Here is a 17,198-nt window from a genome sequence, read left to right as displayed (position 1 = left end):
AGTTCAAAGAAAAATCTTACAAAACAAAAGAAAATTAAATATGACTGGGAGAGAAAGATTCATCAACAGGAAGGGAGGAGGAAAGAGAAACATGTTACAACTCTGCCTTTTGTCATTATCGAACAGAAAAAACTCCGTCTGCTCTCATGGAGAAATATAATCTTTTGTTTTTGAAATATCTGGGCCATGGTTTCCATGGCAAAGTGACTTAAGAGGATGTATGGCTGCTCATTTATCCACACGAAGGCTCAAATCACTACTGGGGTCATCCCTCTTGTGAATCCCTTCCACCCTCACCTCCGAGCCATTCACCACTCATCAGTAGTGGGGAGCTTCATTTGTTTCACTAGGCCATGAATCATCACTGTGCAGTGAAACTATTTTTCTTTCCTGAATGATTACCACAAACGTGCACCTGAGAAAGGAATTGAGTGACTGTAATGGTGTTATTATGTGTGCACATATGTGTGTCACTGGGTGTGTGTGTGTGTGTGTGTGTGTGTGTGTGTGTGTGTGTGTGTGTGTGTGTGTGTGTGTGTGTGTGTGTGTGTGTGCGTGTGCGTGTGCGTGTGCGCTTCAGCATCAGTATGTCTTATTTTCTTTCTCTTGAATAAAGAACTTGGTCTGGCGAGAGAAAAGCATCAAATGTACTTCACCTAGAATTGTGTGTGTCTCAGGTTTTTGACACTTTCTTCCATTCTGCTGTTTCAGTCTCATTCTGAAGCCACTGAGGCACTTTACTGGGTGAATGCTCCCTGGGGATATTATTACTGTACAAGGATGAGTGTGAGGACAGGAATAGCCTCACCTTGAAACTTAAAGTCAAACTATCACAAGACCTGCTGTGGACTCTCGCTGTCACATTTGCAGCATGATGGCATATAGTTTATACTGTACGGCTCCTTTTTAGTATGCTAATATATGACAGCACCTTTTGGCACATTAGCTGGCTGATCATTCCAGGCCACAGCTGAAGAAAGTCACATTGATTATACAACAGGCACAGTGCTTCACTGAATGACACATTTGATTGAGCTAATGTGCAGAGTATTTACTTCCATATATGTGTCCCAACAGAAAACTAAAAAAAAAGATCAACATGGAAACAGAAAAAAAGCTGAGATGTGAGCAGCTTTACCTGGTCCAGAGCAAAACGAGGCAATCACAGCTAGTATACAGATGTAACTGAGGTAGGGCATCCATGACACCCTATCCTGAAAGGAAACAGAGACAGAGGGAGTACTGCAGGGGCCTAGTCATTATTTTATCAAGTATATTACAGCAGCTGTATTATGAGATATTTTTTGAATTGTAAAATATTTGCTGATGAGTAATTATTGTTCAATATTAATAATGAATGATGTACAAATAGTTTTATAATAAAAGTGTACTAGGGTTTGAGAGCTGTATATTTTCCTCAGAATACAAACTGCAATGGCCATTTTGGACAGAATATCTTCACATACTGTATATCTAGTATAAATAACAGGAAGTGTGGCTTACCTGGAAATTGAGGAAAACTGTGAGTAGGCTGAAGAACACGGCCATGGAAGCGAAACCAAATATGAGAAGGGGCTTCCTGCCAATTCGTTCTATCACCAAGCCCTGGAGACAACACAGAAAATAAACAAGAGGGTTCTGTATATCATTTTGGCTACAGAGCTATTTTTATCCAGTCTGCAGTTACAGGATGCACATGTCAAAGACTGGCAGGTAGCTTAACTGTCACTTTGGTCTAAAATGATCAAAAGCTACACACTGAATGGTGATAAAATTGTATTCAGACTTTCATGGTAGCGAGAGCACTGCCTCACTTTTACTTTATGTGAATTTATAAAACACTTTTCAAACCAAAGCTGCAAAGTGCTGAACAATAATAAAAGCAACAAATATGAAAAGGTAAAGTTAATAATGAATACAACTGAAATTCAAAATTTAAAATTCAAAAGAAGAAAGAAAAAGATGAAAAAACAACACATCTAAACTCCTGGGTCTTCAGACTTTTGTTTGAAGAGATTTAAAAGAGGTTACAGAATTTGCCTGCCTGAAATCCTCAGACAGGGAATTCCATAGTCGTGGGGCCCGAACTGCAAAGGCTTAATCACCTTTAGTGACTAAATGAGCCTTTGGAACCACCAACAAGGCCATGCCAGAAGACCTCAGGCAGGGGCTGGGCTCATATGGAGCATGTCACAGATACAGTATAGGCAGGGGCCAGACTGCACAGGGCTTTAAAAACCAGCAGTAAAATGTTCAAATCAATTCTAAAACTAACAGGTAGTCAGTGAAGGACTGGTGTAATGTGGTCACCCCTTTTGCTACGTGTTAAAAGCCTGGCGGTCGCTTTTTGAGTTAACTGCAGCCTGAGTAAAGTGCATTATAGTAATGAAGTCTAGTAGAAGTGTGAGCATGGGAAACCTTTTCTAAATCAGACTGTGACAGGAATGGCCACCTTTTTGATATCTAAGCTGAATGAAACAGGTAACGAGTAACTTTAGACACCTGTGTATCAAACAAGAAGTCAGAGTCAAAGGTTACCCCTAAGTTGTCTGTTTGCAGGCATTCGCTGACACCTAGGCACTGAGTCTTAATAATTTCTTTGTATCTAGTTGTCATGATCCTGGGCTGTCTGCCCAGCGTTTTGCGTTTAGCTTTGCTTTCATTGAGTTTTGTTAATGCCTAGTTTGTTTTGGTTTTCTAGTTCCCTTTGTCCCTGTCTCCCCTGCGTCTGTGGTCTTGTGTCTGTTTTTGTCCTTTTGTCTTGACCCTGACCTCCTGTGTTTTCATATTGAGTTTTACTCCCAGTGTTGTGACTATTCTGCGTTTCTGTCCCATGTCTGTATCTCTCTTTGTCTGTTTCCCAGTGCCGTGCTCCCTGTTTAGTTTTCTTTGTGCCACTTCCCCGTGTCAAGTCTGCATATACCTTGTTTAGTCACTTCCTGTTTTATTTTGACAGTCTTGTGTTCCCTGTGCTTTGTGTTTAGTTTTGCTTCCCCTGTTATTAGTTTCATTTGCTTCACCTGCTGTGCCCTGCTGTTTCCTCTTGCCTTGATTACCTGATATGTATTTAAGCCTTCAGTTTTTCTCGGTTCATTGTCACGTCGTTGTCTATGTACCTGCTGTATGTTTCTCCGTTCCTTGTGGCCCTTAGTTTTAGTTCTGGCTTCAGCCCAGCCCAGCCCAGCCCAGTTTATTTGTTTGTTTGATCATCATTTCAATAAAGCACATTAAGTTTATTTTCACCGTTTCCGAGTCCTGCATTTGGGGTCCGCCTTTTCCTGCTTGCCACAGCAATCATGACATCTAGTGCCTCTAATACTACAGGTCAAAATTTCAATTTGTCTGTTTTCACAGCTGATGTTGTGATTTTGGCAGATATATTCAAGACTGAACATTCAGAACAATCTTACACTGCAAAAGGCTCACCAGTATATTGATAAAACATGAAAGAAGCTTCCAGGTTGGAAAAATAATGCAGAAGTGCCATGAACCCGCATTCTAGCGGATGGCGACTTGTTATCCTGTAGAAATCTATGGGAAAACAGTTTTCTGACTTGACCTCCGTAAACTCTTTCTTGATGAGTTTAAGGGCCCAGTCACTCATTTTGGTTCATACTGAATAAAAAAAATTAAGTCTCACTGTGTTTCAAAATGAAGGATTTGCCAGACGACTTGTGACTGACGAATCGTTACTCAGTAAGCAAGGACGGGTCAGACTTGCCCATCCTCATCACATCCAGTATTTTAAAACCAAGACTGGTCTGTGTAGATGGTTTCACATGATTGTTCATTTCCCCAAGCCTCTTTGACTTCATCAGCTGAGGAGTCATCGAAGGTCATTAACCAACATTTAATCAGAGTAAGGCTAATGTGGTGATAGCAATGAGGCTTACAGAAAGTTGTAAATATGTCTGTAAGGAAACGTGCCAGTTGGTCATCTCACAAACAGGTATGTTATAAGGTACTGCAGCTTTGTATGGGCTGCCTCTCCCTAAGGTCCTTCAGACAAATCAAATGAGTCCTGAAAGACCAGAAGTCAATACTGGTGTCATTACAATCACAGGTGTTCCTGGAGTCTTTAAAGTTACTCTGGACTCTCTGACCAAAAGAACATTTTACCATCCTGATCAGTTCAGGCTGGCTCTCACTGATCTCAGGGGTTATCATTTCACTGAATTTGATAGGAGCATGTAAAGTAGTACTATTTCCCAACCCTGAAGCTTAGTCCTTGCTCATCCCTGATTTACTTCTCAGGTCACCCCCGTGAAGGAAAGGGTTGTATGGAAGAATTACCATCACAAAGGGATGGTCTGTGGTGCTGGCTACATATACTGCAACGTATAGATAGATTTCATCATCCATAACACTGCATGCAGCTCTTCATCGATTCTGTCACAGTTGGGCTTCGCACAGGTCCTTCTAGATTATGGATGCCACATGAGCCATGAGATTGAGGTCTATTCAAGTGCAAGCCACAGCTGCAGGCCTTCTTCTATCAGTCTGTGTGAATTAAAGTATTCATGGCGCTGCTCTCACCTCTTATAAACAGTGGGGTTTCATGACGCTGTGGAAAAAGGTCACTGGTATTTGTACATTTTTTGTCCCTGTACCAAGGGGCTTCTGAGCTGGAACTGAGTGTCGAAGATAGCGGGTGTTTATGTATGGTGAGGGGTAGGTGCTGAGTTACCTCAACAAGGAAAGAGATTAATTTTTAATGTTTTCAGCATACTTTGGCTGTAATTTTGTTCTTTTTTCTGTCTCCAAAAGCATCGCAATTCACTCAGCATGTGAGTGTACGTGTGTAAGCACTGTATCCATATGTATGCACAACACATTTCTCTTCTAGGTACTACCCACACTGCAACCGCACACAGATTCATGGACGCCAGCAAAACTCCAGTTCATTAAGACCTCTGAAGGTGTGAAAATGAAAATATGTATAAGCCTGATTTTATGTTCATGAGCATGTATGACACAGAGTGGTGACAGACATTTGTCTACTGGAGGTTTGTGTAATATACAGTGATGGTAAAAAGAAAGTACACCCTCTGTTAATTTTAAGGTTTTACATATCAGGACAATTGAAAAAGTATCTAATTCTCATCAGGTCTTAAAATTTGATAAATACAACAAATACAACCTCATATGAATAACAACACATGACATATTACACAATGTCTTTTTTTTTAATCAAAACTAAACCAACATTTAGAAGCAGTGTGTAAAAAAATTAAGTACACCCCATGACTCAGAAGCTTGTAGAACTACTTTTAGCAGCAATAAGTTACAGTAATCTTTTTCTGTATGAACTTATCAGTCTCACATTGTAGAGGAATTTTGGCCCACTCTTCTACAGTGTTGCTTTAATTCATTGAGGTTTGTTGAGGTTGTTGGCATTTGTTATGCACTACTCTCTTACGGTCCCAACACAGCATTACAATCAGGTTGAGGTCTGGGCTTTGGACCATTGCAGCTTGATTCTTTTTTTTTTTTCCAGCCATTCTGTTGTAGATTTGCTGGTGCGTTTGGGGTCATTGTCCTTTTGCATGTCCCACATTGAGCCAAGTTTTAGCTGTCAGACAGATGGCTTCACATTTGACTCTGGAATACTTTGGTATACAGAGGAGTTCGTGGTCAACTCAACAACTCAACAAGGTGCCCAGATCCTGTGGCTACAAAACACATCCAAATCACCCTTCCACCACCATGCTTGACAGTTCTTTGAGGTGTTTGTGCTGATGTTTCGGTTTTGCCAAAGATGGCACTGAGCATTCTGACAAAACATCTGCACTTTGGTCTTGTCTGTCCAAAGGACATTGTTCCAGAAGTCTTGTTGTTTGTTCGAATACAATATTACATACTTAAGATATGCTGCCATGTCCTTTTCAGAGAGAAGAAGCTTTCTGCTGGCAACTCTTCTTTTTCTAATTATACTGTCATGAACTTTAATATTTAATATGCTAACTGAGGCCTGTAGAATCTGAGATGGAGCTTTTGGGTTGTTTACAGTTTCTGTGAGCTTTGCACAGTTTGACCTTGAGGTGACTTTGCTGGGATAGTCACTCTTGGGAAGATTGGCAACTGTCTTGTTTTCTACTTGTGACCAATCTTTCTCACTGTAGAATGATGAAAATGGCTTTATGACAGGCAGCAACAGTTGTGTCTTTAAGATCACTGCATACATATTCCTCCAGTCCATCAAACTGCAAAAAGTTTTATAGAGATGCTAAGCCTTGTTAACCAAGTGCATTTTATTAGCAGAAACAATAAAGGTGTACCGTATTTTCCGGAGTATAAGTCGCACTTTTTTTCATAGTTTGGCTGGGGGTGCGACCTATACTCCGGAGCGACGTATATGTGACATTTATAACACATGAACCAAAATACTCCAGCCACTTGACATCTCCGTGAACTGCAGCTTTAAGGCAGTCTTGCGTAACCTGTGGGCGCAGTGGATGATGGATGGGGAGCACAGCTTAACGGCAACTGGGAGAATGCGCCACCCAACTTTCCTGGAAGTCATTGGATGGATCAAGAAAACATGGGCTTCAGTGACAAACCATCCTGTTGGGATTCAGAAAGACTGGAATAATTGGAACTGCAGCTGACGACGAGTCTGACTAACGCGACACAGAAGAGGAAGCGGCGCTTCGTCTACGGAGTGTACGGAATTGTTTAGAAGTGACACCGAGGATGAAGAATTCAATGGATTGATGGTTTGGTTAACTTGTTAGTATGTTCTTTATGCTATGGTTATCTGAATAACTTAATGTTACGTTAACATACCGAACATGTGTTCGTTGTGCGTCATGTAGCTGAATGTGCTACGTTAGCATAACGTAGGCGTAACCGTGTTCGTCCTGTTCTTTAATCCATTATTATTTTAAATTGCCGTTCAAGATGGAATTTCTGCTCTGGGTCTCGGATTATATCACCCCCTCCCCCATAAAAAAGTGCGACTTATAGTCCAGTGCGACCTTTAAATGTTTTTTTCTTCTTTATTATGCATTTTTTGGCTGGTGCGACCTATACTCCGGAGCGACGTATAGTTCGAAAAATACGGTACTTAGTTTTTCACAGGGCTCCATAGAGTCATGTGCAAACCTTTCTAAGCTATTCTTCTAGAGTTACTGAATCATGGGGTTTACTTAATTTTTCACAAACTGATTTTTCAACTTTGTATCATTAAATGTAGTATTAAATAAATAATGACATAGCATAATGTCACATTTTGTTGTTTATCTAAGATTGTATTCACCACATCTTAAGACCTGATAAGAACCAGATGATTTTTTTCATGCCCTTATATGTAAAACCTTAGAATTGAAAGAGGCACTTTTTATCATGACTGTATTACAAGTCACAGATGTGATCTGGCAGACATAATTCTGTGATTGTGTCTGTTTGCTCATCCATGCACATTAATTGGTTTATACATTTTAGTTTGATTTTGCTGCCTTTGTGTGTGCTCATGTTTGGCTTAAAGTCATAATGTCATGCTCGGTTTTAACAAGCAAACTGCACAGACCAAATCTTCCAGCCCTTGAAAATGTATCAATAACCTGAGGATGACTTTATCATACAGCTCCTGGCATGAAAAAATAAACTTGATTATGTGTTTCCATGTTTGGTCTATTAGTGCCTTCAAATAACACACTAAACTACTGATTAAACTGGATTAAATGACAGCTCTAACATAATAATACACACAGCCCAATATACTACTTCTTGGCAGGCTTGACAGAGGTCAGACTGGTAACTTCAGCTGTCACGGTTGGCAGGATTAAAACGTCTTGTCACTCTGCATCACATCAAAAAGCAGATGAGCCATTAAAGACAACTGGCCACTGCTTAAGGACCCACTGCCTTTCTGTCAGTATAGGTCTAACACACTGCAAATTATTGATTATTTAAAAAAGTCTTTCTCAGCTGAAAGTAAATTCATATTTTACCATTTGGACATTTATATATTATTGTAAATTAAAATACTTCATCACTACTAGAAGATCCATTTTGGTATTTCAAGATAATTTGTTTGTTTTGCCAAAGGGTTACATGTGTGACAACATGCCCGAATGTGCATGAAATAATGTGGGTTGGCACGCAATCCTCGGCTCTTGTATGTTAGCCAGCCTTATAGTGACAAGTCTGCCGCAATGAAAGGGCGATTGCCCAGTAGGTCACTAGTAAACACGGCAGGAGGTCAGTGGACAGCATTTTGCATTTACTGATCATATATTGTGTTGTTTTTGTTTTGTCTTTTTCGTTATAGATTTCTCAAAGGACGTAGCTTTGTAGAGGAATAACAAATAATATTAGAAAATAAAAAAATATATTTGAATAGAGCTTAAAAGGGTGTAGTAAAAATGCTTAAAGATACATTTAGATCTAAAATGAGTGAAAATTCAAAAGACGCATGAGTGCACCTATAGCTGATAAACAATACAGATCTGAACTGATATGGAACAGATAGAAGCTCATTAATTGTTAAAGTGGAAATTATAACACCAAATACCAGAAAGGCTTTCTAACATGAAAGAATCAGGATGTCAGTAGAAGTAACATGAGGAGTAATAAATGTGGGGGAAGAAATTAAACACAGGGCTGATGGTGCTATTTATGTCCCGTGTAAAAAACAAAAGCCAATCTGAAATTTGTATTTTCAGGTTGAGTCAAGGCAGCTTATTTGTCGTCATTTACTTCATGGGTTTTGTGTATGTGCAGCGCAAATGCTGTTAGATGGATGAGCATGTTTTCTCAATTTGTTTGTGTTTGGTTTGTCTGCACATTTTTTTCTTAAGCTTCAGTGCATTGACCTTTATCAGGTGCTGTAGCCATGGAATTAAAAGAGAGAGGGAGAGAGAGAGAGAGAGAGAGAGAAAGAAAGAAAGAAAGAAAGAAAGAAACTTTACTGAGAATAAAAGATTTGACTTTTTTTAATTAGATGTTAACCACCCCACCCCCTCAAAAAAATCAATAAGACATGCGATGTACGACTCCACAACAACAAAACTGATGTTCTTGTATCAGAGGTGCAAAATATTTGTTTCCCTTAATGAGCTGAAGACAAAAGGCATTGGATTAGTTTGTGATATTATTCAAGTCAAAGGGCAACTACTTCTTGCTACTACTAATATTGAATTCAAGCATAACAGCTGTTATTGACTATTACATAACCCAGTTCGGTAAAGTCCTGTTATGGCCAAATTTAGCTTCTGTTAGTCAATAATTCCCTTTAAAATGTGTTATTTATTTTGTTTGTGTGTGTGTGTGTGTGTGTGTGTGGTCAAACTGCATGTATTATCATTTTTTTTTAACATCCCAAACTTGCGATGCAGGCATGGGATGTGAAAAGGACTATGGACTCCTATCTATGATAAATAACTCATTACCATTTTAAACCCCTGTATCCTTTTCTGTATAAAGTCAATTGTGTTGCATAGGTGAAAGCAATTCCGAATACAGTATTGTGATGTTAAACCATTAAACAAATCAGATTTTTTTTTCTATAAAGCAATATGAGGAGTATTTCTCCTGGGTCCTCCCAAAACTCATTGACAGCCAACTGCAACTCATCTTTCCTTGAAGAGTTCAGTGTTTTCAAACAAGGGCCAGAAATAGTAGGAGAGCCATCCCTGCGTGCGATGCATGACTCTTTCATATGTAAAACTCTGTCTATGAGAAATTAATTGTGTGTTGGCAGCTCTAAGCTCTAATGATTTGTTAATGGATTCAAGCTAGATTGACACCATGAGATGCATTCATTTCAAAAGCACATGCTTCATAATTTGGGGGTTAATTTCCAACTTTAAAATGTTTTCTACCTAAATTTTAAAAAAATTACAGTAAGGTGTAGACTTTGATTTTAACATCAAACAAATCTGAAACTCATGAAGTCAAAAATTAAATTAATCTTTCTCAATGGATGTCAAAAGACCTCTTATTGTGAAAACATAACTCATACATACCAGTGATAACACATATGGACTATTAAAACATGTCTGTGAGTTTACTCCATCAGTTATTTATATTTTTGAGAAACACAGTACAAATAAAGACTTGCGCATTTACATTTGCCTGAAAGTGGTTGAAATATTGTCCATATATCCATTTTCATAGCTACATATCCAGTTCAGGTGCATGGATGGGCTGGAGCCTATCCCAGCTGACATAGGGCCAGAGGCAGAGTACACCCTGAACAGGTCACTAGTCTGTGGCAGGGCTAACACGGTGAAACAGATAAATGTTCACACCTACAGCCAATTTAGAGTCACCAAGTGAATGTGGGAGAAGTATCTGGAGAGAACCCACGCAGGCACAGGAAGAACATGCAAACTCCACACAAAAAGGTCCCAGACAACTGGTGAGCCCAAACCCAGAAACCTTCTAGCTGTTAGGTGATAGTGCTAAACATTGCATCCCTGTACTGGTTGAAATACTACTATGAAGCAAAGCATATACAGTTTATAGCTATAACATCTTATTAGGGTTATAATAAGTGGTGCATCAACATAAATAAAATGTCAGCAAGCAATAATTGTGGCATCTGTCAAATCATAGTCATTTATTGGATTAATACATTCAGTCATAAATCTGAAGGATTTCATTTGGATCATGTCTGACTACTTTGTGCATGCCAGCAAAACAGGCAGATGATCATTATTGTCAGCCACATAAGAAGGGTGGTGTTCAGTAAAGGCAGCTGGAGGTGAGTTAGCAGTGCCTGATGAAGTGATACTGCAGGGCTGGGGGTAAAACTGGTATCTGAAAAGTACATGCTGGTGTTTGAAGTCAGTCACCTGGCAGCTAAGTCACTCAGCGGGGTCTCCTCACTGCCGCAGATCAAAGATCATCTTTAATGTGCTCATGCTGACTGGAATCACAGAAATAGATAGCAGCCTACGCAGGGCATTAACAATCTCACAACATTAAATATGGAGGATGACATACTGCATTTCCCAATGCATTTTTGCAATTTGTGCTTGATTTAAAACTAAAATTTTAATGGCTTTTTTGGCCAAAGAACTCACGCATCATCCGAACTCATGCATTGCAAATGCATCTCAACAACATGGCAGATTGGGGAAATCAGACTAATCCCTGCCCAATTCCTGTAGCTTTGCCTGGAGGTTCCAGGGCGTTCCCATGCCAGAGGGGATAGAGAATCACTATAATGTTGTGTTGATCTTCTTTGTGGTCTCCACCCAGTTCAGTGTGCCCAGAATCCCTCCGGAAGTCACCCAGGTGGCATCCTGATCCAGTGTCTATATCACATTAGCTTCACATTCGATGTGAAGCAGAAGTTGCTCTATTGTGAGCTCTGTCTTAATGTATGAGCACCTTACTCTGTCAGTGAGTCCACAGATCCCAGCTTTATCTCTTTTGATTACTACCTTGATGTAGTGACAGATCATGGCTGAGAACAGGAACCTAGATCGGTAAATGGAGAGCTTTACTTTGTGATAAGCTCTGGGACATTTTCAGAGACAGAATTAAAGCCCCTGTAACAGTCGTGAAAAACAGATGTTATACTGCCTCATTGTACTGTGTGTGTGCAAGTTGTATACATGTTGTTGTATCTCATTGAGTCTTATCTAGATCAGTAGTGTACTGTCATCAGTGGATCACCACTCATACAACAAAACTGTTTGGTCCCTATATTGCTGGACAAAGACAAGTTTTTTTTTTTAAATTTGCCACTGCTCAGATTCAACCAAATGCTACAAAACTGATGGAACTGATTTGGAAGTGCTAATGGGTAATGACCCAAAGCACACTGGAAAAACAGCCCAAGAGGTTCTCAAGGCAAAGAAATGTGATATTCTTCAATTGACAACTCAGTAACTTGATCTCAAACCAGCAGAGCATGCTTTTCAGTTACTGAAGACAAAACTCAAAGCAGAGAGACCAACAAACAAGCAGGAACTGAAAGCAGCTACAGTAAAGGCCTAGCAGAGCATCCTAAGGGAGGAAACACAGGATTTGGTGATATGTGTGGGTCCTAGACTTGAAGCAGTAACTCACTGCAATGGATTTTGATCCAAGTATTAAAAACGATCCTTAAATTTAAAACTATGTTCGTTAGCATGGGAATTATGGACTTAAATGTAAGTCCAATAGAGAAAACACTGACTCGTCCTCTCTGGAAAATATGAGTGTCATATAGTTGTGAATTTGGACATAAAATATAATTGTATTCTACTTGACATTTATGTGAAATGTAGCTGTAATTATCTTATGAAGCTCAGAGTTCTTCAGTGTTTTGCAAAGTTACTGTGACTTTGACATTTGACCTCTAAACTCTAATTAGTCAATTCTTCAGTGCACGACATATAACCTGAAAAAATGTCTGTATAAAAATGTTGCTTTATGTTAATATTTACTGCTGACTGAAGCATGACTCCAGTGAATGTCTGTAAGATGGTCTTGTTAGTGGGTTTTATGTCTTTATGTGATAATAACTGTGATATGCACAGTTATTATTGTACATATATCATAACATAATGTCAAATGCTAACAACTCCCCAACAAGCTGCCAGGAGAGACATTCCAACAAACTAATTACTTCATTAAGCTGCTTTCCATACAAAGTGCTCCCTGCTCCATCATTTAGAGAGAGATATACTACCAGAAGAGGAATGTGTCACACTTGTGGAGCCCTGGACACATGCGCCGAGCACAGTGGTTAGAATTGGGAACAAAAGCTTATTTACAGTTTTTTTCTAGGAATGATTGGCCATAACAAGTGATAATCCAATCTTGTGGTGTTCTCACTTCACGTCTTACTGAAGCAATCTCCACAGCTTTCTCCCACAGATCCTGCTTCTAGGCAAAGCAAGATGGAGGTGAGTAACACACACTTAATTCAATTCAATTTTATTTATATAGCGCCAAATCACAACAAACCGTTGCCTCAAGGCGCTTTGTATTGTGGGTAAAGACCCTACAATAATACAGAGAAAACCCAACAGTCAAAACGACCCCCTATGAGCAGCACTTGGTGACAGTGGGAAGGAAAACTCCCTTTTAACAGGAAGAAACGTCCAGCAGAACCAGGCTCAGGGAGGGGCAGTCATCTGCCATGACCGGTTGGGCTGAGGGGAGAGAAAAAAAGACATACTGTGGAAAAGAGCCAGAGATTAATAACAATTAATGATTAAATGCAGAGTGGAGTATAAACAAAGTAAATAAGGTGAATGAAAAGAAACTGTGCATTATGGGAACCCCCCAGCAGCCTAGGCCTATAGCAGCATAACTAAGGGATGGTTCAGGGTCACCTGATCCAGCCCTAACTATAAGCTTGATCAAAAAAGGAAAGTTTTAAGCCTAATCTTAAAAATAGAGAGGGTGTCTGTCTCCCGAATCCAAGTTGGGAGCTGGTTCCACAGAAGAGGGGCCTGAAAGCTGAAGGCTCTGCCTCCCATTCTTCTCTTAAGTGCTCTATTTGGGTGATATGGGACTATAAGGTCTTGTAAGATGGGGCCTGATTATTCAAGACCTTGTAGGTGAGGAGAAGGATTTTAAATTCTATTCTAGATTTAACAGGGAGCCAATGAAGAGAAGACAATATGGGAGAAATATGTTCTCTCTTTCTAGTCCCTGTCAGTACTCTAGCTGCAGCATTTTGGATCAGCTGAAGGCTTTTCAGGGAGCTTTTAGGACAGCCTGATAATAATGAATTACAATAGTCCACCCTAGAAGTAAGAAGTAACTTAAGGCGAGTAAATGCATGTAGTATTGCAAACCAAACCATGCTCCACTCTTTTGTGGCCAGGATGAAATCAGTTCAACAACTCCAAGATGAGTAATCAGGCACACGGCCCAGGTGCAACCAGTGGGCAGAGATTCCTGGTAAAATTCCACACACACATTCACACCGACACATATACACACACATATAATAGTGGAGGAGAGAGAGGGAGAGAGAGAGAGGGGAGAAAGAAGAGAGAGGCAGTAAAAAGCAAGTAGGTCCAGGAGGACTGCGGAAACATGACAGTAACCCACAGAAGCCTCCCAGTGACCAATCCAGGTTGCGAGTATGCCTGCAATGGAAGTCACTGAGGAGGGAGTTCCAGAAAAGCAGATTGAGGAACCCAGGACCTCTCCTCAGGATCACAGCCTTCCCAATCAACTATGGGCTGGGGACTCCAGTACCTGGTTGATTGGGTTGATTGACTTCCTAACCATGTAAGCTGGTGTCCCATCAATGATCAGGGTGGGTGGGGGAGGCTGGTCAGAGGGCACAACAGTCTTTTGACCAGGGACAAAGTTGGGAGCTGGGGTCTAACAGCCAGGATTTAGGGCTTCTTTGGGACTGCTCTTCAGTCCTAAGGAAGGCTAATTTGGTGATCCATCAAAGCCAGCAACAACAGCAGAGGTGATGCTGGACTGAGGAAATGGACAGCTCCTTCCCCTGAGAGGGGAAAAGAGGAGTCTGGTGATCCAGTGAGGCTTCAAATGGTGATTGTCCAGTGGCAGAAGCAGTCATGGAGTTATGGGCGTGTTCTATCCACACCAACTGAGAAGTCCAAGTGGACTGGTTGTGGTGGACCATGCAACGCAAGGCAGCCTCCAGTTCCTGGTCCATCCTCTTGGTTTGGCCATTTGTCTCTGGATGAATTCCAGAGGAGAGAATCACCTTAGCTCCCAAGGTATTCCAGGACTTTCTCCAAACCTGTGAGGTAAACTAGGGGATCCAATCAGAAACTATGTCAACTGGGATCCCATGAAACCAGAAAACATGATCTGAAAAAGCTGAGCAGTTTTCAGTGCTGCACACTTCGGGAATGAAGTATGCAGCCTTGGAAAAGTGATCCATAATGGTGAGAATGACATTGTTACCTTTGGAGGATGGAAAACCAGTGATGAAGTCCTGTGCAATGTGGGACCATGGCCTACTGAGAACAGGTAAGGGATGCAAGAAGCCATCCTGGGCTGAATTAGAAGTCTTGTTTTGAGCGCAGACTGTACATGCTGAGACATATTCTCACATGTCCTCCTGGAGCGATGGCCACCAAAACAGTCTCCAAAGAAAAGAGACTGTGTGAGTCTGACCTGGATGACAGTTAAATTTAATCATATTACTTGTGACCTCATTGCTGAGGGTACGTAGAGACTGTTAGGTGGTTCTCCTCCAAGATCCGGCTCCATTTGCTGGGCGGCTCTCACCAAAGACTCAATCTCCCACGTGATGGTCCGAATCACACAGGCAGGTGGCAAGATGGGCCTTGGTTCCCTTAGAGTGGATAATTGCCAGGAGAGTGCGTCTGGCTTGATGTTCTGGGATACTGGATGATAGGTGATGTTACGGTTGAACCTTAAGGTTGAGGTGCTTGGCTGAATGGAGGTAGGCGAGGTTCTTATGGTCTGTCCAAATGATGACCGGTTGCTCCGTGCCCTCCAGCCAATGCCTCCACTCCTCCAGAGCCAACTTTACAGCAAGAAGTTCACGATCCCCCACATCATAGTTTCACTCTGCTAAGGAAAAAAATACTTACAGAAAACCTCTTCAAGGTCAGGGTACTCCGTGGGTACAGAGGAAAGATCTGGTGATTCAGTGTTGACATGGGGAGAGATAGCCTGGGGGGAAGAGACAGACGGCAATCACATTTGATTGCAACAATGACTGCAGCTAGCTATTTAGATTAGATTCAACTCATTGTCATTGTGCACACAAGACACAACGAAATGACGAATTTTAGCTATTTTCTGGTGAGTTCAGTTTATTGAGGGGTCATGTAACTGAAGCCAGGGAAAACCAAGAATTAGCAGTGAACTGGGTGCTTTGTGGATATTCAATTCAATTCAATTTTATTTATATAGCGCCAAATCACAACAAACAGTCGCCTCAAGGCACTTTGTATTGTGGGTAAAGAACCTACAATGATACAGAGAAAACCCAACAGTCAAAACAACTCCCTGTGAGCAAGCACTTGGCAACAGTGGGAAGGAAAAACTCCCTTTTAACAGGAAGAAACCTCCAGCAGAACCAGGCTCAGGGAGGGGCGGTCATCTGCTGTGACCGGTTGGGATTGAGATACTCATGATGATTTCCAGAGTTTATTGGGATAGGTGCTGTCTGATGAGTTATCCAGTCGAGGATGCCACTATTCAAAGCAGTCACCCAAAGGGGGTAGGAAGTTCCTCCAGGGTTCCCAAACGTGTGGCAACTCCTTCATCTAGAAAGCTCTGTTCTGCCCCAGAGTATATACTAAGGCTTGAAGAGTAAGAGAGCAGCTTATAGTGTGTGCTGGCAGAAACATTTAATCTTGGGGATGAAAAAAAGTCTGTTTTGCCCACCAGTATTCCCACCTTTACGGCTGGGCCTCTTCTTTTAACCACTTGGGCCAAGTGGCAGGGTAACTCAGCAAAACCCCTCTCTCTGGGCTGCATTCAAAGAGTAATGCGAGACTGTCCCAGCTGCATGGAGCCAAGTTGATCCTCTCTGTGGGAGGCCGTGTCCCCTCTAGCAACCCAGGGGATTGCGCTTCCTGAACCGGGAACACTACGTATCCAAGTCTGCCAGGAGCTGTACATTTTAGAGTGGTGATGCTCCTGAATATGATCATCAACCTTTATGTACAAATTAATCAGTTTAGTCAAAGAGCCAGGTAGTTCTTTGGTGGCATTTAACCCATGCAAGAAGGCACCTGGGAAGCCTTTTTGTCCCAACCAGTCTCTTCAGCTAATATCCAGAAATCAACGGCAAAATCAGCCACACTCCTCCAGCATTGGCAAAGGTTAAACATTTTGTGCACCACCATATCAGTGCTCAAACCCTTGTCAAACACACTCCTAAATCCTCAAACAAAATATTTTCATTGCTGGGTAAGACAGCTTGTTCCCACTGTAGTGCTGAGAAGATTAACAAAGAAGGTGATTTTTGCTCCATCATGCTTGGCTGAGCTGTCTGAACACCAAAGTACATTGTGTAAGAAAACCACTGCATTTTTTCCATTTCACTGGAAAAACTTTGGGGGTTGTAATGAATCCTTCAGGTCTTTCAGCTGTGGGGGGGGTGAAGGTATTTTGTCAGGAGATGAAGTGTGCGAGTGGATATGAGTTTTATTTGAGTGCAGAAGGACTCAAGCATACCTTTTGTCCTGGTGCGCTGCTGGAGGACAGTGTCCTGTCTTTCATAGAGATGGTGGAGAGCCTTATCATGCTCCTCGAGAAGTGCTCCTTGGGAAGTGAGAGCT

At 41.2% G+C, this 17,198-nt stretch overlaps 1 protein-coding gene across 1 annotated transcript in view; it reads right to left on the bottom strand.

Annotated features, from left to right (window-relative positions):
* Positions 1-17,198, bottom strand: part of slc2a9l2 (solute carrier family 2 member 9, like 2) — a 102,292-nt gene that overhangs the window by 39,885 nt on the left and 45,209 nt on the right. Inside the window, exons 9-10 of the mRNA XM_030728798.1 lie at positions 1,504-1,605; positions 1,139-1,214 (exon numbers count right to left, since the gene is read on the bottom strand). Of these exons, the coding sequence (XP_030584658.1) occupies positions 1,139-1,214; positions 1,504-1,605 (178 nt within the window). The remainder of the gene's footprint in view (positions 1-1,138; positions 1,215-1,503; positions 1,606-17,198) is intronic.

The sequence above is a fragment of the Archocentrus centrarchus genome, chromosome 5, assembly GCF_007364275.1.
Source record: "Archocentrus centrarchus isolate MPI-CPG fArcCen1 chromosome 5, fArcCen1, whole genome shotgun sequence".
NCBI classification, from domain to species: Eukaryota; Metazoa; Chordata; class Actinopteri; order Cichliformes; family Cichlidae; genus Archocentrus; species Archocentrus centrarchus.
This window is presented reverse-complemented; position numbering and strand designations above follow the sequence as displayed.